The sequence below is a fragment of the Microcaecilia unicolor genome, chromosome 5 (genome assembly GCF_901765095.1).
Source record: "Microcaecilia unicolor chromosome 5, aMicUni1.1, whole genome shotgun sequence".
Lineage (NCBI taxonomy): Eukaryota > Metazoa > Chordata > Amphibia > Gymnophiona > Siphonopidae > Microcaecilia > Microcaecilia unicolor.
Window position 1 is genome coordinate 156,136,598 of NC_044035.1, and position 26,609 is coordinate 156,163,206.

A 26,609-nucleotide genomic window follows, 5' to 3' on the forward strand; every position below is an offset into this window, starting at 1 on the left:
TGGCTGGAACATGAGGACAGTGCTGGACAGACTTTTACGGTCTGTGTCCCACAAATGAGAACATGAATAGGCTGGAGTGGGCTTCGATGGCAACTCCAGCAGTTGGAACATAAGGATGGGGCCAGATAGACTTCTGTGGTCTTTGTTCCAGAAACACGAAAGAAAGACCATAATCAAGTATATAATATCACACTTGTTGATTTAATGATGAATTGATCATGAGTGTGACTATTGGGCAGAGTGGATGGACCGTTCAGGTCTATTTGCTGTCACTTACTATGTTACTATTAATCCTCTTTGCTCCCAGGCTGGTGCATAGACCTGAACTCTGACACAGGCATGAGAATCAGATGTCACCTGACCTACTGGCGCGTGCATGTGGCGGCCTCTCAGCACCCACTGCCAGTGGATCAGAGACAAATCTTACATGTGCACACCAGAGTGTTCCAAGTTCCAACTTCTGTTCCTTCCTTGCCTACAGTGCTGTGGCTCAAATCCAGAAAGAGACTGAGGGAGCTGACTGGAACTTTCTTTTATGTACTTTTAAATTCTTACGGGGATGGGTTAAATTCTTGCGGGGACGGGTGGGGATGGGTTGGGATGGTTTAAATTTTTGCGGGGATGGGTGGGGATGGGTAAGATTCCAGTGGGGATGGGTGGGGACGGGTAAGATTCCAGCAGGGACGGGCGGGGATGGGTAAGATTTCTGTCCCCGTGCAACTCTCTAGTTCAGTGTCTCCTTGTAGTCAGCTGTTGGAGCTGTGTGGCAGTGGAGGTTCAGTGTCTCCTTGTAGTCAGTTGTTGGAGCTGTGTGGCAGTGCAGGTTCAGTGTCTCCCTGTAGTCAGTTGTTGGAGCTGTGTGTCAGTGGAGGTTCAGTGTCTCCTTGTAGTCAGTTGTTGCAGCAGCTGTGTGAAAGTGGAGGTTCAGTGTCTCCTTGTAGGCAGTTGTTGGAGCTGTGTGGCAGTGGAGGTTCAGTGTCTCCTGTGTGGCAGTGGAGGTTCAGTGTCTCCTTGTAGTCAGTTGTTGGAGCTGTGTGGCAGTGGAGGTTCAGTGTCTCCTTGTAGTCAGTTGTTGGAGCTGTGTGGCAGTGGAGGTTCAGTGTCTCCTTGTAGTCAGTTGTTGGAGCTGTGTGGCAGTGGAGGTTCAGTGTCTCCTTGTAGTCAGTTGTTGGAGCTGTGTGACAGTGGAGGTTCAGTGTCTCCTTGTAGTCAGTTGTTGCAGCTGTGTGTCAGTGGAGGTTCAGTGTCTCCTTGTAGTCAGTTGTTGCAGCTGTGTGTCAGTGGAGGTTCAGTGTCTCCTTGTAGTCAGTTGTTGGAGCTGTGTGGCAGTGGAGGTTCAGTGTCTCCTTGTAGTCAGTTGTTGGAGCTGTGTGGCAGTGGAGGTTCAGTGTCTCCTGTGTGGCAGTGGAGGTTCAGTGTCTCCTTGTAGTCAGTTGTTGGAGCTGTGTGGCAGTGGAGGTTCAGTGTCTCCTTGTAGTCAGTTGTTGGAGCTGTGTGGCAGTGGAGGTTCAGTGTCGCCTTGTACTCAGTTGTTGGAGCAGTGTGGCAGTGGAGGTTCAGTGTCTCCTTGTAGTCAGTTGTTGGAGCTGTGTGGCAGTGGAGGTTCAGTGTCTCCTTGTGGTCAGTTGTTGGAGCTGTGTGGCAGTGGAGGTTCAGTGTCTCCTTGTAGTCAGTTGTTGGAGCTTTGTGGCAGTGGAGGTTCAGTGTCTCCTTGTAGTCAGTTGTTGGAGCTTTGTGGCAGTGGAGGTTCAGTGTCTCCTTGTAGTCAGTTGTTGGAGCTGTGTGGCAGTGGAGGTTCAGTGTCTCCTTGTGGTCAGTTGTTGGAGCTGTGTGGCAGTGGAGGTTCAGTGTCTCCTTGTAGTCAGTTGTTGGAGCTTTGTGGCAGTGGAGGTTCAGTGTCTCCTTGTAGTCAGTTGTTGGAGCTGTGTGGCAGTGGAGGTTCAGTGTCTCCTTTTAGGCAGTTGTTAGAGCAGTTTGAAACGCAGGCTCATTTTTCAGTCGTGTGCCGGTCTCCCTCTCCCCTTCCCCCCTCCCCGCATACATGTTGTTGTTCCGCCCCTTCTGCTGACTCCTGCTGTTCAGTGAGCCAAAGGGGCGGGACAGCTATGTCTTTGCTTCATGCTGCAAAGCAGGACTTGTGTGTGTGTGCTGTGAGTGAATACACCTGTTTACCTTTTTCTGTTGGCCCCAGAACGTTTTTTGATCCCTGCTTGGTTTCTGCTGTGGGTTTTTTTAGTTTCCTTGGCCACTTCGTCGTTCCTGCTGTGCCCTTGTACATGGTGGTTCTCTTCTCCATCCTCCCTCCCTCCCCCATTGATGTCCACGCCCCCTCCTTCCCTCCCTATTGGCTGCATTACGTCCTCCTCCGATTTCCACGCCCCCTCCCCTCCCTATTGGCTGCATTACATCTTCCTCCGTTTTCCACGCCCCCTCCCCTCCCTATTGGCTGCATTACGTCCTCCTCAAATTTCCACGCCCCCTCCTTCCCTCCTTATTGGCTGCATTACGTCCTCCTTCGTTTTCCACGCCCCCTCCCCTCCCTATTGGCTGCATTATGTCCTCCTCCGATTTCCACGCCCCCTCCTCCCTTTCCCTATTGGCTGCATTACGTCCTCCTCCAATTTCCACGCCCCCTCCTTCCCTCCCTATTGGCTGCATTACATCCTCCTTCATTTTCCACGCCCCCTCCCCTCCCTATTGGCTGCATTATGTCCTCCTCCGATTTCCACGCCCCCTCCTTCCCTCCCTATTGGCTGCATTACGTCCTCCTCCAATTTCCACGCCCCCTCCTTCCCTCCCTATTGGCTGCATTACGTTCGGTACAGGAGCTGCTGGTGGAGGCGGGGTTTGGAGTGTTGCTCCTTGAATGTTCGGTCTCTACTGCGCATTTGCGGTGAGTACGGTCACTCGCAATTTATATGTTTGATTCGGAGATCAGGTTCAGCAGTGACTGCGGATTCTATAAATAATTGTACTCGTATTTGATTGATCCAGTGTTCATTTAAAGATGGTCCCGAGTTATTTATCGCTTTTCCCCTGAATGAAGGCTTGAGATGTGTTTTTTTTTCCTTTTTGCAATTAAAACAATTTAAACCAAGGAAGATTAGCCAATAGCAGGACATCCCATTATCTTTTGCCTCTCAGTTGTGGTAATGAATGGAAATAATGCTCCCAAACTAAAATATTTTCACTGGGCAAGACAGTGCCATATATCTTAAAATCTAAAGGAGCCCAAGACACAGCCTTCAGTGATACTACGGAAGCATCCAATTGCTTAGTAAACATTAATGTTTCAGTGTTGCTGACAAGACTGACTACTCTGGCTGTGTACTGAGAATCCTTACAACTTACCTCCAGGGTAAGATGGCATTCCACCAGGTGGGCCAGACACAGGATAACCTGCAGGTGCAGGGAAGCCTCCGGCTGCTGGGTAGGCCCCGCCTGGAGCTGGGGGATAGGCTGAACCTCCCATAGGTGGGAATCCTCCTGCAGCAGGATACTGATACTGACCCCCAGGGGGATAAGCAGTATCTCCTCCTTGAGGCTATAAGAAAAACCCAAACATCGATATCAGTTTTATAGCAAACAATGTGCTGATCTTCAACAACTTGCAATGCAGGGCTGCTGAAATGCTAGGGGCCAGCCGGCCATGGCAACTCATTTGCCCTTTAATGACCTCCACACATACCAAGACAGTGACACAGTGAACAGCCCTTGTAGTCAACGGCTTGAGAAGCATATCCCTCACACAAATTTCCCAGGGACTTCTAAAAGAAATATCAACATTCCTAGATAATTGTCAATAAAACTTTCAACTAGCAGCAAGTACCAAACAAGTCAGGAAATGACAGCAAATCCAGATCCAAAAATATGCTCTCTCAAAGGGAGATGGAAAGCTAAGAGATTCAATATCCTGAACATAATACTACCAGCTGGTCGCATAGGCACAGACTATCTACAGCTTCCCCATTCTGTAATCTATGGCTTCAAGCTCCAGCAAAAAGAGGGGTGGTAATGGCAACCACCTTTTCTCAAGTATCACCGGGCTGCAAATCAGTCCCAGTTTGCCAGAAATGCTCATAATGCTGCCATGAAGAAGCAAAGGTTCAATACTGGAAGGGGCCTCCATTTCAGCAAGAGGCCTGGTGTAAAACAGTCCAGGCAAAGTAATGCAGCTATGCAAGCATCCTACCAGTAACTAGGTGCTGACTAGTTCACCGTCTCATCCTTCCAAGAAACCTCTGCCACCTTCTCCACACCTGTTATTTTTAGGGAAGAGTGCATAATACCTGCCAAGACCAATTGAAAATAGAAAGGAAGCAGCTACTCTGGATACTGTTTTGTCTGTCTGTATTATTTAGATTGTAAGCTCTTTGAGCAGGGACTGTCTCTTTGTGTCAGGTGTTCAGCGCTGCGTGCGTCTGGTAGCGCTATACAAATGCTAAAAATAATAATAATACTGAGAAGAGGACAGCAGCCAAAATATAGCAAACAAAATAAAAATGCAGAAGGTTTCTGCTTGTTCTGATCTGCACTGCAAAAGCCAATGATCCTGATAGCTGAATGGAGATCATAATACTATACCTTTAAGGCTCTTTGGGCGAGTCTTAGAAACACCTTATTAAGCTCTTTCATTCAGTTATACAGATCCTTAAGCAATCAGTGACTCAGCTGTTTGGGGAGGGAACTGAGTCCTTAATTGTCTGACAACATGTAAAAAGAAACATCAGCAAAATAGTTGCAGATAATACAAATCTTAATATCTAAATTTAATAATGGTATCAAATGTCAAATAATAAAGTGACATGGAGGCATACTTTCAAAGCATAGTCTTACAAAGTTCCATAGTAACCTATGGAACTTTGTAAGTCTAAGGAGTCCTTTTACCGCAGAAAGGTAAAAAGTCCCCAAAACAAAATGGCCATGTGGTAAGAAAACTCTTACCGTGTGGCCATGCAGCAGGGAGCCCTTACTGCCATACACTGAGGTGGCAGTAAGGACTCCCGCAGTAACCCGGTGGTAACCAGGCAGTGTGCAGCGATGCCCAATTTCAGCTGGGTTACCACAGCGCTAACCATTTCCAGGGTTTTTTCCTCCACAGAATGGTGCGCGCTCAACCTGGAACTACTGCCGGCAGCCGCATTGAGCTAGCAGTAGTCTTGGAATAGTGCGTGGTAAGCCTGCGTTGGGCTTACCGCTGCTCTGTAAAAGGGCCCCTAATTGTTTGAAAATGAGTCTCAAAGGAAACTCAACAGTGCAAGCTTCAGTAAATATATATATATATGTATATGTCTCTTAGGGGTGTATAACTTCTTCAGGCAGCACTCTGCCAAAAGAAAACTATCAGTAGATTCCCCCAGATGTCTTTTTTTTTTAAGACCATTGCTCTAACCTGTGTTTGTTGACCAATACTTCAGTTGAATCAATGGATAACTTCATACCAGATACAGTTCTCAGACTCCTGAGGCAGGCCTTATTGCCAAAACACGGTGCTGTGTTGAGTCCACTTTTTATCAATAAATTCTCTATTCGTACATTTTGGAGTTCTCGTCATTTGTCCTGTGGAAGCCAAAGTCCAACTCCCACTATTTTGATCTCTTTCATATTACCTATGGGACTCCTGTGTTCTTCCGCTACAGCGGATTGTTTTCACTCATTTCTAAAAGCTGATATATTCCAATTAATAAATTCAGAATTAAAAACTTTTTTCTATCTTTGTCATCCGAGCATTTTATTTTTCTATTCTCTTTGGTCCCATCTCTCCTCCTTTTTTTCCTGTCTTTGCTGGGTCTCCTGTTCATTTGGCTTTTCTTCTCTCTCCATATCCACCATTTATCTTCCCATCTGTCCTGTCCGGCATTTCCCCTCTGTATCCCTGTCCCTATCCTTATCCCTCCCTCCATGTTCAGCATCTGCCCTCTTGGTGACCTTATCCTGCTCTATTTTCAGCATGGTTTATTTGAATTTACTTTACTGCCATGACTAACTGGTAGCTCTCGATGGTTTACAATAAAATCAAAACATGTTTGAGAAAAGAACAAAATTTTACAGGAAATAAGAAAGAACAGAGAGATAGAGATACAGAGGGAAGGGGACAGAGAGCAACATCAATTTGCTGTAACAATTTACTCTGTGGAAAAGGCGTTAGCAAAAAGCCAGGTCATTAGTTTTGTTTTGAAAGTTTTCAGAGATTTTTTGGCATGAATGCCAATGAAAAGGTGCAGCAAAGAAACAAAAAGCACAAAGATTTTGAGTACATTTTGGAACAGGCAAGATTAGACATTGATCATTTATTGAGCATAAAAGGTGAGCTTGGGAATACGGAATAGTGAAAGAGGAGAGATAAAGAGTGAGGCCAAGTTGGTGAGACTGAAGTGTGAGAAACTATAGTTTGAAGATCAGTAACCAATAGTACTTTTGAAGCAATGGAGAGGCATGGTCTTAACGATGTGTGTGACAAAGCAGATGGATGGCTGTATTCTGTATGGACTGAAGCCTTTTAGTAGACGTCTGGGTACAACCTAAGTAAATGATGTTGTGGTAATCTAGTCTTATAGTAAGCATCTATCCTTTGCGTCCCTATCTTGACCTGTCCTGCATTTCCACATTCCTTCCCCTGTGATCAGCATTGTCCCTATTACCCCTCTGTCCAGCATTGCTCTTCTGTGTCCCTGTCCCTATAATCCCTCCAATGCCAATATTTATTCCATCTCCCTGTCCCTCCTTCCTCTTTTCCCTTCCTCCCACACCCTACATCCCATACCCTGAGGCCAGTATCTCTCTCCTTCTCTCATCCTCCCAACCCACTAACTGTATCTCCCTCTTGGGTCCACTGTCTTTCTCCTTCTATCCCTCCTGGGTCCAGTGTCTTGCCTCCTCTCTTCCTCTCCTCTAGTCTCAGCCTCTCTCTCTCTCTCTCTCCCTCCCTTTTACTCCCCTCACTGGTCCAGCATCTCTCCCTCTCACTCCTGGGTCTACTACCTTTTCCTGTCTGTCCTTACCCCCCCCCCCCCCCCCCAAAGTCAAGTTGAGCAGCACCACCATCTCTCTATTCCGGGGTCTAGCACCTCTTACCACCCTGATTCAGCATCTGTCCCCTTTCCTTTCTTGCTTCCCTTCCTGGTTCTAGCGTCTATCTCCCTCCTCCTTCCATCCTCTCCCTCTTTCTCCTGGCCATCAGTACCAGTACTGCTTTAAATAAAATCAGCCTACTTCAGGGCTTCGGACCTTCCCTGTAATGCAATCCCCCTCATGGAAACAGGAAGTTGCATCAGTGAGAGCGGGATGCGTCATAGGGAAGGCCTGAAGCCCCGAGGCAGGCTGATTTACTTAAAGCAGTGCCGCTTCCGGTGGTGAGGGGAAAGAGGGAGAGGGTGGAACGGAAAGACGTTGGAACCGGGATGGAGGAGGAAAAAGAGGCGCTGGACCCAGGGAGAGTGATGAAGGCAACAGGAGTGGCCTAGTGAGTGTTGGGGATTTGCAGCTGAAGAGGTTTAGCCTTCCCAGGTCTCTAATACAGGGTGCTTATGACTAGAGTATATAGCTTTAGGGGTTTGCTGCTCTGTATTTTAAGCTAATATTAGCAGTAGGGCATGTTATGCTGCAGGAGGAGCGAATTTCCAACCACCTCCTATATCCTAACCACCCTTCTACTCGGTGTACGTTTCAGTTTAAGCCATTCAGTGTTTCTTGATTTCTTTCAGCTACCCACATTGCCTTATATCTTTCAGCAGTCCATGTTAGCTGTCCACAGTCTCCTTTGTATTCCTCAATTCCCTGCTACCAACTCTGGGTATTGACTTAGAATGTGTGCTCTCTGAGGTCCTCCCTAGCCTGCTCTGGTCGTGCATTCCACCCCATGTTAGTGCTGAGCAAGTGGAGTGGAGGAGTAGCCTAATGATTAGTGTTGTATGCTTTGATCCTGGCAACCTGGGTTTGATTCCCACTGCAGATTCTTGTGACCTTGGGCAAGTCACTTAACCCATCATCATTGCACCAGGTACAAAAACTTAGATTGTGAGCCATTTAGAGACAAAGAAAGTACCTACATATAATGTGTACAACACTGCAAACATTTAGTAGCACTATAGAAATGATTAGCAGTAGTATAGGACTATTTTTATATAGCAACACACCAAGTCAGTCGAGTCTTCAAGATATTCACAATTAATATGCATAAGATAAATTACCCCGGGATAGTCGTAAGAGCATGAATTGCTGTATTGGGTCAGACCAAGGATCCATCTAGCCCAATATCCCGTTTCCAAGAAGGACTAGTCCAGGTCACAAGTACCTGGCAGAGTCCTACAAAGTGGCAAGATTCCATACTACTTTACCTCAGGGATAAGCAGTGGCTTTACCCAGGTCTACCTTAACAGTATATGAATATTTCCTCCAGGAATTTGTTCAAACATTTTTAAAACCAGTTGCATTAACCACTTGTTCTGGTAATGAGTGCCAGAGCTTAACTATATGAGTGAAAAAAACACTTCATTCTATTCATTTTAAATGTATGTGTCCCCCCCCCCCCCCCCCCAGTCTTTGTGCTTTCTGATAGAGTAAATATTGATTTGCATTTAGCAGTTCCACTCCATTCAGTATTTTACAGGCCTCAATCATATCTCCCCTCAGCCGTCTCTTATCCAAGATGAAGAATTTTAATCTCTTAGGCCTTTCCTTATATGAGAGTTGTTCCATCCCCTCAATCATTTTGGTTGCCTATTTTCTGCCTTTTCCAGTTCCACTACATTCAGATAAAGTGTACAAATCCCACAAAACAAAACTGCTGAATGAAGCGGAGGGGAGGCAAGGGAGGAGGACAATCGCGGGACACGGATGGGTGGGCAGGGTAGTGGAGAATCGCGGGACACGGATGGGTGGGCAGGGTAGTGGAGAATCGCGGGACACGGATGGGTGGGCAGGGTAGTGGAGAATCGCGGGACACGGATGGGTGGGCAGGGTAGTGGAGAATCGCGGGACACGGATGGGTGGGCAGGGTAGTGGAGAATCGCGGGACACGGATGGGTGGGCAGGGTAGTGGAGAATCGCGGGACACGGATGGGTGGGCAGGGTAGTGGAGAATCGCGGGACACGGATGGGTGGGCAGGGTAGTGGAGAATCGCGGGACACGAATGGGTGGCCAGGGCAGTGGAGAATCGCGGGACACGGTTGGGAGGGCAGGGCAGTGGAGAATAGCGGGACACGGTTGGGAGGGCAGGGCAGAGGACAATCGCTGGACATGGAGGGGAGGGCAGGGCAGAGGACAATCGCTGGACATGGAGGGGACGCCAGAATCACGGGACACCGAGGGGAGGGCAGGGCAGAGGAGAATTGCTGGACATGGAGGGGACGCCAGAATCATAGGATACAGAGGGAGGGGATGGGAGGGAAGGGAAGAATTGCTGGAGATGGAGGGGAGGGCAGGGGAGAGAGGAGAAATTGCTTCGACAAGAGCCTTAAAAACATAAATCACCATTACAAGATAGCCTCACTAGCGCCTGTTTCACTTTTTTGAGAAACGGGCCTTTTTTACTAGTATATATATATATATATATATATATATATATATATATATATATAAATAAATCAAGTACATGGGATATTTGAAAATTGCCCCCTGTAAGTACAGCACAGCACTTTCTGCAGCAGCAGCAAACCGGAGTCCCTCTATTTCCCCGACACAAATGCTCAGCATCTTCAGGATTAGGGAGTAACAGCTCTCTCATGTCAAGTGAACTGACATGAACAGGATTTCAGAAGTTCAGACACGCTTATACCAGAAGCACATGTTTCAGGAGTTTCAAGCATCATGTGATCTACACTTACCGGGTAACCAGGGTATGCAGGGTAGCCTGAAGGAGGATAGCCTGGGTAAGACATTCTGCAAAAGAAAACAAATGTATTCAACCACCTCTTACTTAATTCCATCCACAAACTTCAAAATTAAAGAAAAACAACAGTAACTCTAAGGCTTGGCTCAATGCCCACAAACATGAGAAGGTGCCCCAGCCTAATAAACTGGAAGTGCTTTGGAGTAAAACACTGCTCAGCAAACAGGTCAGAACAGTGGTAAAAATTTAACTTGTCTTACTGTGAAAGGACACAAATTCAGGGTTGAAACACTGCCTCCATCCTATTGCTGGTAAAGATTGTAAAAAGAGCCCATAGTAAAGCGGCGCTACCAATTAGCGGCACGATGAATGCGAAGCCCATTCAATTCCCATGGGCTTCATCCATTCAGCAAACACTAATCGGTAGCGTCACTTTGTAAAAGGAGTCCTATGTTATGTGACCCCTAAAAATGTCTGTATTACATACAAGCGTGTTTCAGATATAAGGTGGGAATATATTACACAGGTGAACTTCGGCATTGTTACATATGTGGACAAGAAGGAAGCTAACACCTAAGTCATACAAGTACACAAAGAACTAGTGCTATAGTATGGAGCCAAGATGGTATATTAAAGGTTACACAGACATATAGTTACTATAGGTGTCAGCTCTCTGGGTGCATATGCTGCGTTCGGCACCTAACCCTTACCGTTCAGTGAATCCAGACTGCCCCAATTTGACTGCCCCTATCGGACCGACCGTTCACTTGTCTATTAGATTGTAAGCTCTTTGAGCAGGGACTGTCTCTCTTTGTTAAATTGTACAGCGCTGCGTAACCCTAGTAGCGCTCTAGAAATGTTAAGTAGTAGTAGTAGTACACAAAGAACTAGTGCTATAGTATGGAGCCAAGATGGTATATTAAAGGTTACACAGACATATAGTTACTATAGGTGTCAGCTCTCTGGGTGCCAGTGGGTACTGAGCAAGTGCTTTCAGTGTCCAGCGAGGGGTAAATTTGTATGGTGTCTGGGACCCCCAAATCATTCCACAATGTTAGCATTTATGCAGCTACTTCTTATGTTTGAGGATAAGGTTGATAGGCGAATAGAACTCAGGAGGCTAAAGGCACACAGGGATGTTTAGTGTTATAATAACAGGTGAGCAGAACATAGAGGAGTGCTGCTAGTGTTTCTTACAAGAACCTGTCTCCTATGGCAGCTCGGTGGAATCCAGGTCATAAGTACCTGGCAAAATACCAAAAGAAATTTTATGCTGTTTATCCTAGAAATAAGCAGTGACTTTTCCCAAGTCCATCATAATAATGGCTTATGGACTTTTAGGAAAATAGCCAAACCTTTTTTTAAACCCTGCTAAGCTAACTACTTTTACCACATTCTCTGGCAATGAATGTCAGAGTTTAAATTACATGTTGAGTGAAGAAATATTTTCTCCAGTTTGATTTAAATTTACTACTTAGCAGCTTCATTGTGTGCCCCCTAGTCCTAGTACTTTTGGAAAAAGTAAACAAGAGATTCATGTCTACCCATTCCACTCTATTCAGAATTTTATAGTCCTCTATCATATCTCCCCTCAGCTGTCTCTTCTCCAAGCTGAAGAGCCCTAACCACTTTAGCCTTTCTTTATAGGGAAGTCATCCCAACCCCTTTATCATTTTTGTTGCCCTTCTCTGTACCTTTTCTAATTCTGCTATATCTATTTTGAGATGCGGTGACCAGAACAGCACACAGTATTCGAGATGCGGTCGCACCATGGAGTGATACATCTATTTGAAAACCCTGATGGGGACTTTACATGTTAAGGGGAATGGATATCAATGTCCACAACTTCAAATCATTCCTGAAGGTCTGCAATCTAACAATGTTTTCTGAAGGTGCAACTCATGAACAAGGCCATACACTGGACTTCTTGACTTCCTAGCCTACTAGACTGGTCAGCTCATTCAAATGGAAGCCAGTACCATGGTTAGATCACTTCCAACTTGACTTTACTACTGATATCTGTATGTCAAGCTCATCCAAACACAAGCCTCCCAAGATCATATCCACAAGGGGCAAAATCAGAGTCCAGCTTTTGGTCTGAACTAAAAGATTCCCTTACCCCATGGACTCCAACACAAGAATCAGTTAAATCCCTCTAGGTCACTAAGGTGAAGGCCACACTGGACAAAATTGTTCCTGTTGTCACCAAGAAGGTCAAGTCAACCTGCAAACCTCCATGCTCTCAGAGGAACTAGCCAACTTGAAATGAGAGTGTTGACACCTCGAAAACCAATGGAGAAAGAAAGATAATACAGAGAAATCCAATGGAAGTCTGCTTTCCACCAAATAAAAAGGTTACCGACACACACAAAAAAAAAAATCAATACTACAGCAGCATAATAGGTCAGGATGTTCTTTACAATAAAAACAAAAAACTTTTCTCCTTAATCAGAAGCCTAACATCTAATGTAACCGAAGACTACATGCATCAAGCTCAACCACCCACCCAAGATCTGGCCAATCACTTCACCAACAAAATCAATCAAATCAGTTTGGATCTATCCAAAGCCGATCCATCTGTAGAAAGTGACCCAAACAGCAATTTAGTGTCTAATACTGATTCTAATCTAAACCAGGGTCTCAGATCAGATCAGTGCTGGACATAATTTCAACCACTGACACCTGAAGATGTAAGATCACTGCTGATGAAATGTTCACAAGCCCACTGTTCCCTGGACTAATGCTCAGCTTTCTTATGCCATACCATCTCCACACTGAGGTCATTAACTGGTTACTAAATAGCCTTAGGCTGTTAAAATCTGGCACTATTCCTTTGGATATGTGCAAAATTCTTCTCACCCCATTACTGAAGGGATCAGGCCCAGACATAACATTGTCTGCAAATTATCGTCCAGTGGCTAGTATACCCCTCTTCACTAAAATGTTGGAAACCCACATCAACAAACAAATTTTCCTCATACCTGGATAGATTCTCTCTTACATAGTCTCAATTTGGCTTCAGACCAGCCCACAGTACTGAAACCCTGTTGCTAGTACTAACCAAGTACGTCAAACAATACCTATGCAAAGGAGATCAAGTAATTCTACTCCAATTTGATATCTCAGTGGTGTTTGATGGATCAAATAGGAATAACAGGTCCTATCCTCAAATTGTTTGGCGAATTCCTGTCAAACCAAAGTTATTCCGTTAAGCAAAACAATCAACTCTCCAACTATTGGTCCCTGGACTGTGGGATACCTCAGGGATCATCGCTCGCTCCTATACTATTCAACTTCTTCAAGTCATCCCTTGGCTCAGTACACCTGGGCCTAAGTGAGCTACTAATTTCCTAAGCAGATGACATCCTGCTTGTCATACCAATAAACTCTACTACCAAAGATCCTATTCAAGAAGTAACGACTGGCATGAATGCTATTAGCTCCTGGGCCCTGTCCAATAAATTGAAATTGAACGCTCAAAAAACCAAGATCCTGTGGTTCTGAAATCAGAGAATCATGGCCCCAACTTCAATATCATTGGTTAACAGTCAAAACCTCTCAGTTGCGTCTGAAACAAGAGTACTGGGGGTCTTGCTCGACTCCTCCCTAACCTTTTCCTCCCATATTAATCAAGTATGGAAGATAACTCTGTTCAGAATGAGACAGCTTCACCTAATCAGATCATTCTTTGACCAAAAAGCCTTTTTAAACTGTTAGTTCAAATGACAGTCCTACCACACCTCAATTATAGCATTATCTTATTGCTGGGTATTAAGTGTCAATATCAGAAAAATAAATTGCAAATCATACAGAACACAGCTGTTAGACTAATCTTCAATCTGAATAGATATACTTAGCATCCGTAAAATCCGCCCCTTTCTTTCCGAGCACTCTACCAAAACCCTAGTCCACACGCTTGTCACCTCTCATTTAGACTACTGCAATCTGCTTCTTGCTGGCCTCCCACTTAGTCACCTCTTCCCTCTCCAATCGGTTCAAAACTCTGCTGCCCATCTCGTCTTCCGCCAGGGTCGCTTTACTCATACTAACCCTCTCCTCAAGTCGCTTCACTGGCTCCCTATCCGTTTTCGCATCCTTCGCAAACTTCTTCTACTAACCTATAAATGTACTCACTCTGCTGCTCCACAGTATCTCTCCACACTCGTCCTTCCCTACACCCCATCCCGTGCACTCCGCTCCATGGATAAATCCTTCTTATCTGTCCCCTTCTCCACTACTGCCAACTCCAGACTTCGCGTCTTCTGTCTTGCTGCACCCTACGCCTGGAATAAACTTCCTGAGCCCCTACGTCTTGCCCCATCCTTGGCCACCTTTAAATCTAGACTGAAAGCCCACCTCTTTAACATTGCTTTTGACTTGTAACCACTTGCCTCCACCTACCCTCCTCTCCTCCTTCCTGTACACATTAATTGATTTGATTACTTTATTTTTTTTTCTATTAGATTGTAAGCTCTTTGAGCAGGTACTGTCTTTCTTCTATGTTTGTGCAGCGCTGCGTACGCCTTGTAGCGCTATAGAAATGCTAAATAGTAGTAGTAGTAGCATATCATCACACCTCATCAAACTGCACTGGCTTCCCATTACTGAAAGACTTAGGTTTAAAGGTGCCTGCTTAATCTTCACGGCAAACTACCAACGAGGGTTACATCACTAAGTCTGGTACAGTCAAACAGACTGAAAATTCAACTGATGCTATCTTCACCATCTCATAAAGGAATTCGATACCAGAAGATCTTTGGTGCATTATTCCCGGTACCAGGGTCACTTTATGGAATTCGAGGAGGTTTTAATGCCCCTGTATAAGACGTTGGTGAGGCCCCACCTGGAGTATTGTGTTCAGTTTTGGAGGCCGTATCTTGCGAAGGATGTTAAAAAAATGGAAGCGGTGCAAAGAAAAGCTACGAGGATGGTATGGGATTTACGTTCCAAGATGTATGAAGAGAGGCTTGCTGACCTGAACATGTACACCCTGGAGGAAAGGAGGAACAGGGGTGATATGATACAGACGTTCAAATATTTGAAAGGTATTAATCCGCAAACGAATCTTTTCCGGAGATGGGAAGGCGGTAGAACGAGAGGACATGAAATGAGACTGAAGGGGGGCAGACTCAGGAAAGATGTCAGGAAGTATTTCTTTACGGAGAGGGTGGTGGACGCTTGGAATGCCCTCCCGCGGGAGGTGGTGGAGATGAAAACGGTAACGGAGTTCAAACATGCGTGGGATATGCATAGAGGAATCCTGTGCAGAAGGAATGGATCCTCAGAAGCTTAGCTGAAATTGGGTGGCGGAGCAGTTGGGGGGAAGAGGGGGTGGTGGTTGGGAGGCGAGGATAGGGGAGGGCAGACTTATACGGTCTGTAACAGAGCCGGTGATGGGAGGCGGGACTGGTGGTTGGGAGGCGGGAAATACTGCTGGGCAGACTTATATGGTCTGTGCCCTGAAAAGGACAGGTACAAATTCAAGGTAAGGTATACACATATGAGATTGTCATGGGCAGACTGGATGGACCATGCAGGTCTTTTTCTGCCGTCATCTACTATGTTACTATGTTACTATGATACCTACTTCCGTTAGAATAGACAATAGCTACATTAAGCTTCCGGAAGAGAATCAAAACCTTTCCCTTCCCAAATACCATATCATAATGATCCATTACTTCTATTGTTGCCCTCGAATCATCCATAAGGCTTTCCTATAATGACCTTTATCATGCCTACACTCTGAAGTTTCTATTTCTACCTCAACAAATTGGTAACCCACACTGAACCTTGAAAATGGGATATTAGTGGTATATAAAAATTGATTTGAATAGTTTTCAAACCACCCCATCATATCTGAGAGGAATTTATTCTTGAATCTAGATATATATGATGTATCATCATCTGTAATTACCAGTTCTCTCTATAAGAAGTGTTGCAGTACGATTAAGCATAAAACAGGAGTGCTGATCCCCAAGCATGTCTTTAGACAGTTTGCAAGGCTTCAGCATGCTGGCTATTTTGGTCAGCTTCTCCCAATCTCCATCTATTAATGGTGAAATTTTTAATTTTGAAGCACAAAGTGTAGCAATGACAGCTTCCTTAGGTTCAATGAACCTTTCAGTCAATACACAGTCATAGTAACATAGTAAATGATGGTAAATACGGTCCATCCAGTCTGCCTAAGAAGATAAACTCATTTTACATGGTATGTGATACCCGAGTTTGATTTTTTTTCTTGCCTTTCACAGGGCACAGACCATAAAAGTCTGCCCAGCACTGTTCTTGAACTTTCCATACCTATTCAGTTACGATCAGGGCATAGACCGCAGAAGTCTGCCCAGCACCAGTTTTGCTTCCCAATTACTGGCGTTGCCACCCAATCTCCGCTAAGATTCCATAGATCCATTCTTTCTAAACAGGATTCCTTTGTGTTTATCCCACATATGTTTGAATTCCATTACCGTTTTCATCTCCACCACCTCTCACGGGAGGGCATTCCACGTATCTACCACCCTTTCTGTGAAAAAATACTTCCTGACATTACTTTTGAGTCTACCCCCTTCAACCTCAATTCATGTCCTCTAGTTCTACCACCTTCCAGTCTCCGGAAAAGGTTTGTTTGCGGATTAATACCTTTCAAATATTTGAACGTCTGTATCATGTCACCCCCGTGTTTCCTTTCCTCCAAGGTATACATATGTTCAGGTCAGCAAGTCTCTCCTCGTATGGTTTGCAATGCAAATCCCATACCATTTTTGTAGTTTTTTTTTGCACCGCTTCCAGTCTTTTTACATCTTTCGCAAGATACGGTCTTCCACAACTGAACACAATACTCCAAGTCAAATTCCAGTGGGTGTAAACATCCTGGCAAAGACTCTGAACTTGAAAATACAATCTGGGCTGTTCTTTAAGTTCTACAAGATTTTCAGGGCTGTGCTTAAAGCGTCCTGCAATATTTCTGCATTTTGCACAAGCACGCCATCGACTCCTGCAATTTCCATTGCCAAGTTCATGCAAAGCTGTAAAGTATGGGTTGCAAGCTTCACACCTTGGGGGGTCAGCATCCAAGAAAAAGATCTAGGTGTCATCATAGATAATATGCTGCTCAGTGTGTGGTGGCAGCCAAAAAAGCAAACAGGATGCTAGGAATTATTAAGAAAGGGATGGTAAATAAGACCGAAAATACTATAATGCCTTTGTTTCACTTCCTGGTGCGACCTCAGCTTCTGTAGTGCATTCAGTTCTGGTTGCCGTATCTCAAAAAAAGATATAGTGAAATAGGAAGAGGTTCAAAGAAGAATGGCCAAAAATGATAAAGGGCAAGGAACTCCTCTCATATGAGGAAAGGCTAAAGAGGTTACGGCTCTTCAGCTTGGAAAAGAGACAGATGAGGGGAGATAAAATTGAGGTCTACAAAATCCTGAGAGGTGTAGAACCAGTAGAAGGGAACTGATATTTTTCTCTTTCAAAAAGTACAAAGACTAGGGGACACTCAAGGAAGTTACAAAACAAATAGGAGGAAATATTTTTTCACTCAACAAATAGTTAAGCTCTTGAACCCTTTGCCGAAGGATGTAGGAATAGTGGTTAGCGTAACTGGGTTTAAAAAAGGTTTGAACAAATTCCTGGAGGAAAGTCCATAGTCTGCTATTGAGACAGACATGGGGAAACCACTGCTTGCCCCGAGATTGGTAGCATGGAATGTTGCCATTATTTAGGTTTCTGCTAGGTACTTGTGACCTGGCTTGGCCACTGCTGGAAACAGGATACTGGGCTAGATGGACCATTGGTCTGACCCAGAATGGCTATTCTTATCCTATATAATAAAAAGCACCTCCAACGTTCTGAAGCTGACTGCGTGGCACAAAACCTTGAGGCGTTCGTCCTCTCTGTAACGCCAACTCCGGAAATGACGTCAGGCACTTCCGGGTGCATCACCAGCAGCAGTGCCCAATCACAACTCAAACGGACAAAAAAAACCCAGCATAACACGCGTGCCCGAACTTCAATCAATGAACGAAAGAAAGAAGACAAGTGGCATCAGCCACACACGCAACACCATCCCCTCTCCGGGCTTCTCTCACTAGCCCATCCCAAGTCGCCACTGGACCCCGTCACCCGCACACAGCCCCCATCACCCACCCTCCTCCCCAAAGCACACTCCTGCCTACCTCCCTCTCCTCTCCGAATTCAGACAACCATAGCTTTAAAAACATTTTACTAACCTGACTGAAGCACAGTACAGCCTGCTCGCATTTACCTTTCCCCTTCTCTATCAGCGTCCCGCCCTTGCATAAACAGGAAATGAGGGCAGGACCACAGCTGAGAAAGAAGGGGAAAGGTAAATGCAAGCCAGCTGTACTGTGCTTCAGTCAATGAACAGCAACAAAGGAAAAAAAAAAAACGAAGCCCTTCAACGCTGCCACAACAACTTTTGCACAAGGTACAATTTACTCAAACAAAAACTGTGACTTACTCTGACACTCCACCTCTCTCACATACACAGTCAGTCACTATCACACACACAAAATCTCTCTCATACACTCTGTGACACACACTCTGACACAGTCACACACTCTGACTCTCTCACACACACATACCAGCGACAGGGAAAACAAAAAACAGTTCTGCAAGCACCTGTGCCACAATAAAGACAAACTCCCCTATAAAGAAACAAGGTACAGCTTAATTTAACTAAAAAAAAAAAAAAAAAAAAAGATGCCCTCACTCTCAATGTCTGTATCACTAACACCCCAGACAATAAACCATTCACTCTATTTGTCAGACACAGAGTCTAACACTCATACACACTGTCTCTCTTTCTCTGACACACAAGCCCAACACTACCCCCTCCAATTTCACCATCCATGCCTCCAACCCCCCCCCCTCCCCCGGGAGTTCCCAAAAAACACCTCTATCATTAACACACACATACACTCATTCAAACGACCCTCCCAACCTCCACCCTCCCGCCACACACACACACAAAAAACTCTGTCACACACACACACACACTCGCACATTCACGCTCTCTCTCTCACAGAGTCACTCTCACACACACTCTCCCAAACATACACACTCCGAGGAAAACCTTGCTAGCGCCCGTTTCATTTATGTCAGAAACGGGCCTTTTTTACTAGTGTAACAATATTCCTGGCATTAAGTTCCATTCTACAGCAACAATTTTGAAATTTGGCATTCTCCAATGTATGTTTACCAGTGAAATTGTAAACTACCAAAGATACAGAATGCAGTTTCAAGTTCTTATCAATTAGACGGACCACCATGCCAAGGTAGCTAGTATTTGCAAAAGATGACCAATAGTCTCCCATTAAAGCAATGCTTTGGGCCAAATCAATTAAACATTGGACCTTTATCCTCTCACTTTCATACAGGTCGCATATGTGGTGATTAAGAAGCATACGAGATGGAAGTTCCTATAAATCGTTAGCCGACGCAGCACACAATACTTCATGCAGGCCCACATCATTAACGATGTTTACTGGTCGACAGTCACTCGCTATCCACTTAACAACTGCGTTTGTAATTTCATCACAACGATTCCGGTGCATTGGCCTCATGTTCTTTGCTTCAGTCAGTCATAAGTGAATAAGTGATTTTTTTTGTTCAATTCTTCACTGCACATATTGATCTGAGATGATTTCTGTTGTCCTTCTTGAGTTTCGTCTTCTTCCAGAACAAAACAGTGCTTTGCCTGCAAGTAGTATATTAACGCTGAGATGCTGTGGTGGTACTTAAATTCCTTTAGGCAGTGGATGCACATGATTGATATTTTATCAACCAAAGAATCTGGTGGCACTGCAAAAAAGAATGTAGTAGTTCACGCCTAATGCTTACTGCACCATCAGACGCTGTGAAAATAAGAAGGTTGGGAATTACAGACAGATCAGTCTGACCTCGGTGGTGAGTAAACTAATGGAAACGCTTTTAAAAAGGAGGATTGTGAGGTCTCGAATTGAATGGAATGCAGGACCCAAGACAGCATGGCTTCATTAGAGGCAGGTCGTATCAGACGAATCTGATTGATTTCTTTGACTGGGTGACCAAAATAGTTGGACGTGGGAGGGGCGCTAAGTGTGGGTACTTAGATTTCAGCAAAGCTTTTGACACAGTGCTGCACAGGCGACACATAAATAAACCCTTGGTATGGGACTCAGAGTAACTGACTGGGTTAAAAATTGGTTGAATGGAAGGAGACAGAGGGTAGTGTTAAATGGAGCTTGCTCTGAAGATTTGAGTACCGTAGGGATTGGTCCTAGGGCTGGCTCTTTTTAACATCTTTGTGAGTGATATTGCGAAAGGGCTGTCTGATAGGTTTGTCTCTTTGCAGATGATACCAAACTCTGCAACAGGGTGGACACCCTAGAATGTGTGGATGACATATGGATTGGCCTAGTGAAGATTGAGGAATAGTCCAATATTTGGCAACTAAGGTTTAATGCTAACAAAAAGCAGGGTCATGCACTTGCATCATAAGAATCTAAGGGAATGGTATAATATAGGGGGTGAAGTGCTTCTGTGTACAAAGGAAGAGCGGGACTTGGGGGTTATTGTGTCTGATAACCTTAAAGTTTCCAAGCAGGTAGAAAAAGCAACTGTCATAGCCAGAAGGATGCTTGGGTGCATGAGAGGGATGACCAGCAGGGGGAAAAAAAAAAAGAGGCAATAGTGCCCTTGTATAAGTCTCTGCTGAGGCCCCATTTAGAGCACTATGTGCAATTTGGGAGACCACTCCTACAGAAGGACATAAACAGGATGAAGTTGGTCCAGAGTGCGGCTACAAAATTGGTACGTGGTCTTGAACATAAAAAAAACCCCCAAACATATAGGGTCAGGCTTATGAACGAGGATTGTGTCAGAATTTAAGAAAGTGTGGGACATAAGTACATAAGTAGTGCCATACTGGGAAAGACCAAAGGTCCATCTAGCCCAGCATCCTGTCACCGACAGTGGCCAATCCAGGTCAAGGGCACCTGGCACGCTCCCCAAACGTAAAAACATTCCAGACAAGTTATACCTAAAAATGCGGAATTTTTCCAAGTCCATTTAATAGCGGTCTATGGACTTGTCCTTTAGGAATCTATCTAACCCCTTTTTAAACTCCGTCAAGCTAACCGCCCGTACCACGTTCTCCGGCAACGAATTCCAGAGTCTAATTACACGTTGGGTGAAGAAAACTTTTCTCCGATTTGTTTTAAATTTACCACACTGTAGCTTCAACTCATGCCCCCTAGTCCTAGTATTTTTGGATAGCGTGAACAGTCGCTTCACATCCACCCGATCCATTCCACTCATTATTTTATACACTTCTATCATATCTCCCCTCAGCCGTCTCTTCTCCAAGCTGAAAAGCCCTAGCCTTCTCAGCCTCTCTTCATAGGAAAGTCGTCCCATCCCCACTATCATTTTCGTCGCCCTTCGCTGTACCTTTTCCAATTCTACTATATCTTTTTTGAGATACGGAGACCAGTACTGAACACAGTACTCCAGGTGCGGTCGCACCATGGAGCGATACAACGGCATTATAACATCCGCACACCTGGACTCCATACCCTTCCTAATAACACCCAACATTCTATTCGCTTTCCTAGCCGCAGCAGCACACTGAGCAGAAGGTTTCAGCGTATCATCGACGACGACACCCAGATCCCTTCTTGATCCGTAACTCCTAACGCGGAACCTTGCAAGACGTAGCTGTAATTCGGGTTCCTCTTACCCACATGCATCACTTTGCACTTGTCAACATTGAACTTCATCTGCCACTTGCACGCCCATTCTCCCAGTCTCGCAAGGTCCTCCTGTAATTGTTCACATTCCTCCTGCGACTTGACGACCCTGAATAATTTTGTGTCATCGGCGAATTTAATTACCTCACTAGTTATTCCCATATCTAGGTCATTTATAAATACATTAAAAAGCAACGGACCCAGCACAGACCCCTGCGGGACCCCACTAACTACCCTCCTCCACTGAGAATACTGGCCACGCAATCCTACTCTCTGCTTCCTATCTTTCAACCAGTTCTTAATCCATAATAATACCCTACCTCCGATTCCATGACTCTGCAATTTCTTCAGGAGTCTTTCGTGCGGCACTTTGTCAAACGCCTTCTGAAAATCCAGATATACAATATCAACCGGCTCCCCATTGTCCACATGTTTGCTTACCCCCTCAAAAAAATGCATTAGATTGGTGAGGCAAGACTTCCCTTCACTAAATCCGTGCTGACCTTGTCTCATCAGTCCATGTTTTTGTATATGCTCTGCAATTTTATTCTTAATAATAGCCTCCACCATCTTGCCCGGCACCGACGTCAGACTCACCGGTCTATAATTTCCCGGATCTCCTCTGGAACCCTTCTTAAAAATTGGAGTAACATTGGCTACCCTCCAGTCTTCCGGTACTACACTCGATTTTAGGGACAGATTGCATATTTCTAACAGTAGCTCCGCAAGTTCATTTTTTAGTTCTATTAATACTCTGGGATGAATACCATCAGGTCCCGGTGATTTACTACTCTTCAGCTTGCTGAACTGACCCATTACATCCTCCAAGGTTACAGAGAATTTGTTTAGTTTCTCCGACTCCCCCGCTTCAAATATTCTTTCCGGCACCGGTGTCCCCCCCCAAATCCTCCTCGGTGAAGACCGAAGCAAAGAATTCATTTAATTTCTCCGCTACGGCTTTGTCCTCCTTGATCGCCCCTTTAACACCATTTTCGTCCAGCGGCCCAACCGACTCTTTGGCCGGTTTCCTGCTTTTAATGTATCTAAAAAATTTTTACTATGTATTTTTGCTTCCAACGCTAATTTCTTCTCAAAGTCCTTTTTTGCCCTCCTTATCTCCGCTTTGCATTTGGCTTGGCATTCCTTATGATCTATCCTGTTACTTTCAGTTGGTTCTCTTCTCCACTTTCTGAAGGATTGTTTTTTGGCTCTAATGATTTCCTTTATCTTACTGTTTAGCCACGCCGGCTGACGTTTAGTCTTTTTTCCCTTTTTTCTAATACGTGGAATATATTTGTCCTGAACCTCCAGGATGGTGTTTTTAAACAGCATCCACGCCTAATGCAAGTTTTTTTACTCTGCGAGCTGCTCCTTTCAGTCTTTTTTTCACCATTTTTCTCATTTTGTCGTAATCACCTTTTCTATAGTTAAACGCTAGCGTACTTGATTTCCTAGTTTCACTTCCTTCAATGCCAATATCAAAACCGATCATATTATGATCACTGTTATCAAGCGGCCCTCGTATCGTTACCCCCTGCACTAGATCATGAGCACCACTAAGGACTAAGTCTAGTATTTTTCCTTCTCTTGTCGGCTCCTGAACTAGCTGTTCCATGAAGCTGTCCTTGATTTCATCAAGAAATCCTATGTCCCTTGCGTGTACAGATGTTACATTAACCCAGTCTATATGCGGGTAATTGAAATCCCCCATTATTATTGTGTTGCCCAGTTTGTTTGCGTCCCTGATTTCCTTTAATATTTCCGCATCCGTCTGTTCGTCCTGGCCAGGCGGACGGTAGTACACTCCTATCACTATCCTTTTCCCCTTTGCACATGGAATTTCAATCCACAGTGATTCCAAGGAGTGTTTTGTTTCCTGCAGAATTTTCAATCTATTTGATTCAAGGCTCTCGTTAATATACAATGCTACCCCTCCACCAATCCGATTCACCCTATCACTACGATATAATTTGTACCCCGGTATGACAGTGTCCCACTGGTTATCCTCCTTCCACCAGGTCTCAGAGATGCCTATTATATCTAATTTTTCATTTAGTGCAATATATTCCAACTCCCCCATCTTATTTCTTAGGCTCCTGGCATTCGCATATAGACATTTCAAACTATGTTTGTTGTTCCTAAGTACATCATGCTTAGTACTTGACAGTATTAATTGGCAATCTTTTGTCTGATTTTTATTGTTATTTAAAGATACCCGATCTACTACAATCTCTTTTGCAACCTCACTATCAGGATACTCTATCTTCCCTGTTATGGTGATATCTTTGAAAGATACCTTATCCCGAACCATGCTCTTTTGAGCGACTGTCGGCCTTCCCCCCATTTCTAGTTTAAAAGCTGCTCTATCTCCTTCTTAAACGTCGATGCCAGCAGCCTGGTCCCACTCTGGTTAAGATGGAGCCCATCCTTTCGGAATAGGCTCCCCCTTCCCCAGAATGTTGCCCAGTTCCTAACAAATCTAAAGCCCTCCTCCCTGCACCATCGTCTCATCCACGCATTGAGACTCTGGAGCTCTGCCTGTCTCTTGGGCCCTGCGCGTGGCACAGGTAGCATTTCAGAAAATGCTACCCTGGAGGATCTGGATTTCAGCTTTCTACCTAAGAGCTTAAATTTTGCTTCCAGAACCTCTCTCCCACATTTTCCTATGTCATTAGTACCCACATGTACCAAGACAGCCGTCTCCTCCCCAGCACTATATAAAATCCTATCTAGGTGACGCGTGAGGTCCGCCACCTTCGCACCAGGCAGGCAAGTCACCAGGCGATCCTCACGTCCACCAGCCACCCAGCTATCTATATGCCTAATGATCGAATCACCAAGTACAACAGCTGTCCTAACCTTTCCCTCCCGGGCAACATTTGGAGATATATCCTCGGTGCGAAAGGATAATACATCCCCTGGTGGGCAGGTCCTGGCTACAGGAGTACTTCCTACTTCACCAGGGTGATGCTCTCCTTCTAGGAGACCTCCCTCCTCCAAGGTAGCACAGGGGCTACCTGACTGGAGGTGGGACTTCTCTACAACATCCCTGTAGGTCTCCTCTATGTACCTCTCTGTCTCCCTCAGCTCCATCAAGTCTGCTACTCTAGCCTCAAGAGAACGGACACGTTCTCTGAGAGCTAGGAGCTCTTTGCATCGGGCACACACATATGACACCTCACCAATTGGGAGATAATCATACATGTGACACTCAATGCAAAAGACTGGATAGCATCCCTCTCGCTGCTGGACTGCTGACTCCATCTTAGTGTTTTTTGAGTTTTTCCATAATTTAAAACTTGCTAAAGTATTAAGGATATCAGCCTATCACTAACTTACAGTTCCTCCTTTAAACCCCAATCTTCAAGTTCCGAAAGCACAAGCAAAATTTGTTCACTTACCAGAGAAATATCCTCTTCTCCCAGAACTTATTAGAAGGAAAGCTTTCGCGCGCCTAATGGCGCGTGGCACCTTGAGCAGAGGCCCCGAGTGGATCGGAACGGACCTGGGAGTCACTTCGGCGAAGGCTCCGAGGATATGCAGATGAGCTGCAAGTCCTCCACGGCACCTGAGAAGGCAACCGGTGGGAGAGCTGGGCACCTCTCAACCAAGAAAAGGCTTACCAGGGGTTAGGCCGAAGCCAGCATTCCTCCCCCTGAGGGTCACCTGATCCTGGCTAAGAAGTACCTGGTAGCTCTGGGTAGGTGGAGCGAAAGCCCTGGGTAACTGTGGCGAAGGCCCTGGGAAGGTCGGGGTGGATTTGGGAGTCACCCCGGATGCAGCTGTGAGGATATGCAGAATGCTGCAAGTCCTCCACAGCACCTGGTAGGAGCACTGTGCACCTTGAGCAGAGGCCCCGAGTGGATCGGAACGGACCTGGGAGTCACTTCGGCGAAGGCTCCGAGGATATGCAGATGAGCTGCAAGTCCTCCACGGCACCTGAGAAGGCAACCGGTGGGAGAGCTGGGCACCTCTCAACCAAGAAAAGGCTTACCAGGGGTTAGGCCGAAGCCAGCATTCCTCCCCCTGAGGGTCACCTGATCCTGGCTAAGAAGTACCTGGTAGCTCTGGGTAGGTGGAGCGAAAGCCCTGGGTAACTGTGGCGAAGGCCCTGGGAAGGTCGGGGTGGATTTGGGAGTCACCCCGGATGCAGCTGTGAGGATATGCAGAATGCTGCAAGTCCTCCACAGCACCTGGTAGGAGCACTGTGCACCTTGAGCAGAGGCCCCGAGTGGATCGGAACGGACCTGGGAGTCACTTCGGCGAAGGCTCCGAGGATATGCAGATGAGCTGCAAGTCCTCCACGGCACCTGAGAAGGCAACCGGTGGGAGAGCTGGGCACCTCTCAGCCAAGAAAAGGCTTACCAGGGGTTAGGCCGAAGCCAGCATTCCTCCCCCTGAGGGTCACCTGATCCTGGCTAAGAAGTACCTGGTACCTGGGACAAGCATGCGGGATCCCTTAGGAAAAGGAAGTGGTTACGAAGGATGGGCAGACTGGATGGGCCAATTGGTTAAGGATTGTATGTTTTCATAACTAGAGGGTGCCCCAATGTCTTCCCAGGTTTACTCCACTGCCTGGGCAACAATTCCCTGCACTGGAGCCAGCATTAAGCCAGAAAGGCGTTGTCTTGTGGTTTTTGCTGCCAAACGAAGCGCTCAGTTTGCACATCAGCTATGTTACTTTCAGCAGTTGGTGTCACTTTGCCGACACAGCCCATATTGTGGTTGGCTGTTTGATGATGTTGTGTTTATATCTGTTTCTAAACAATACAAGAGATTTACAAGTCCAATTGAAGTTGAGATTCCTGAAGTAGGACTGCATCGAGTCTTGATATTACATTTTTTATGGATTTTATAGATCTCTATGAACTGTATGTTTTTTAATGTGATTTTTAATAAATATCCCTTGGTTGGTACTTCTCTGGTCATTCCCCTTTTTGTTCTGTTTCCCCTTGGTTGGTTTTTGCAAAGGGGTACTTTGGCTTTTTTTTTTTTTAATGTTTAGGAATGTCACATGAATAACTGCATT

General features: G+C 45.4%; 1 protein-coding gene across 2 annotated transcripts in view; it reads right to left on the minus strand.

The window, feature by feature from the left end:
- ANXA7 (annexin A7) overlaps positions 1 to 26,609 on the minus strand; it is a 149,236-nt gene that overhangs the window by 101,970 nt on the left and 20,657 nt on the right. Inside the window, exons 1-3 of one of the 2 annotated variants that reach the window (XM_030203474.1) lie at positions 18,059 to 18,081; positions 9,826 to 9,880; positions 3,352 to 3,544 (exon numbers count right to left, since the gene is read on the minus strand). In XM_030203474.1, coding sequence (XP_030059334.1) covers positions 3,352 to 3,544; positions 9,826 to 9,879 — 247 coding nt within the window. In that variant the 5' untranslated portion in view covers position 9,880; positions 18,059 to 18,081. Of the gene's footprint in view, positions 1 to 3,351; positions 3,545 to 9,825; positions 9,881 to 18,058; positions 18,082 to 26,609 lie in introns of those variants that run through there. The other variant, XM_030203473.1, reaches the window with a different exon arrangement.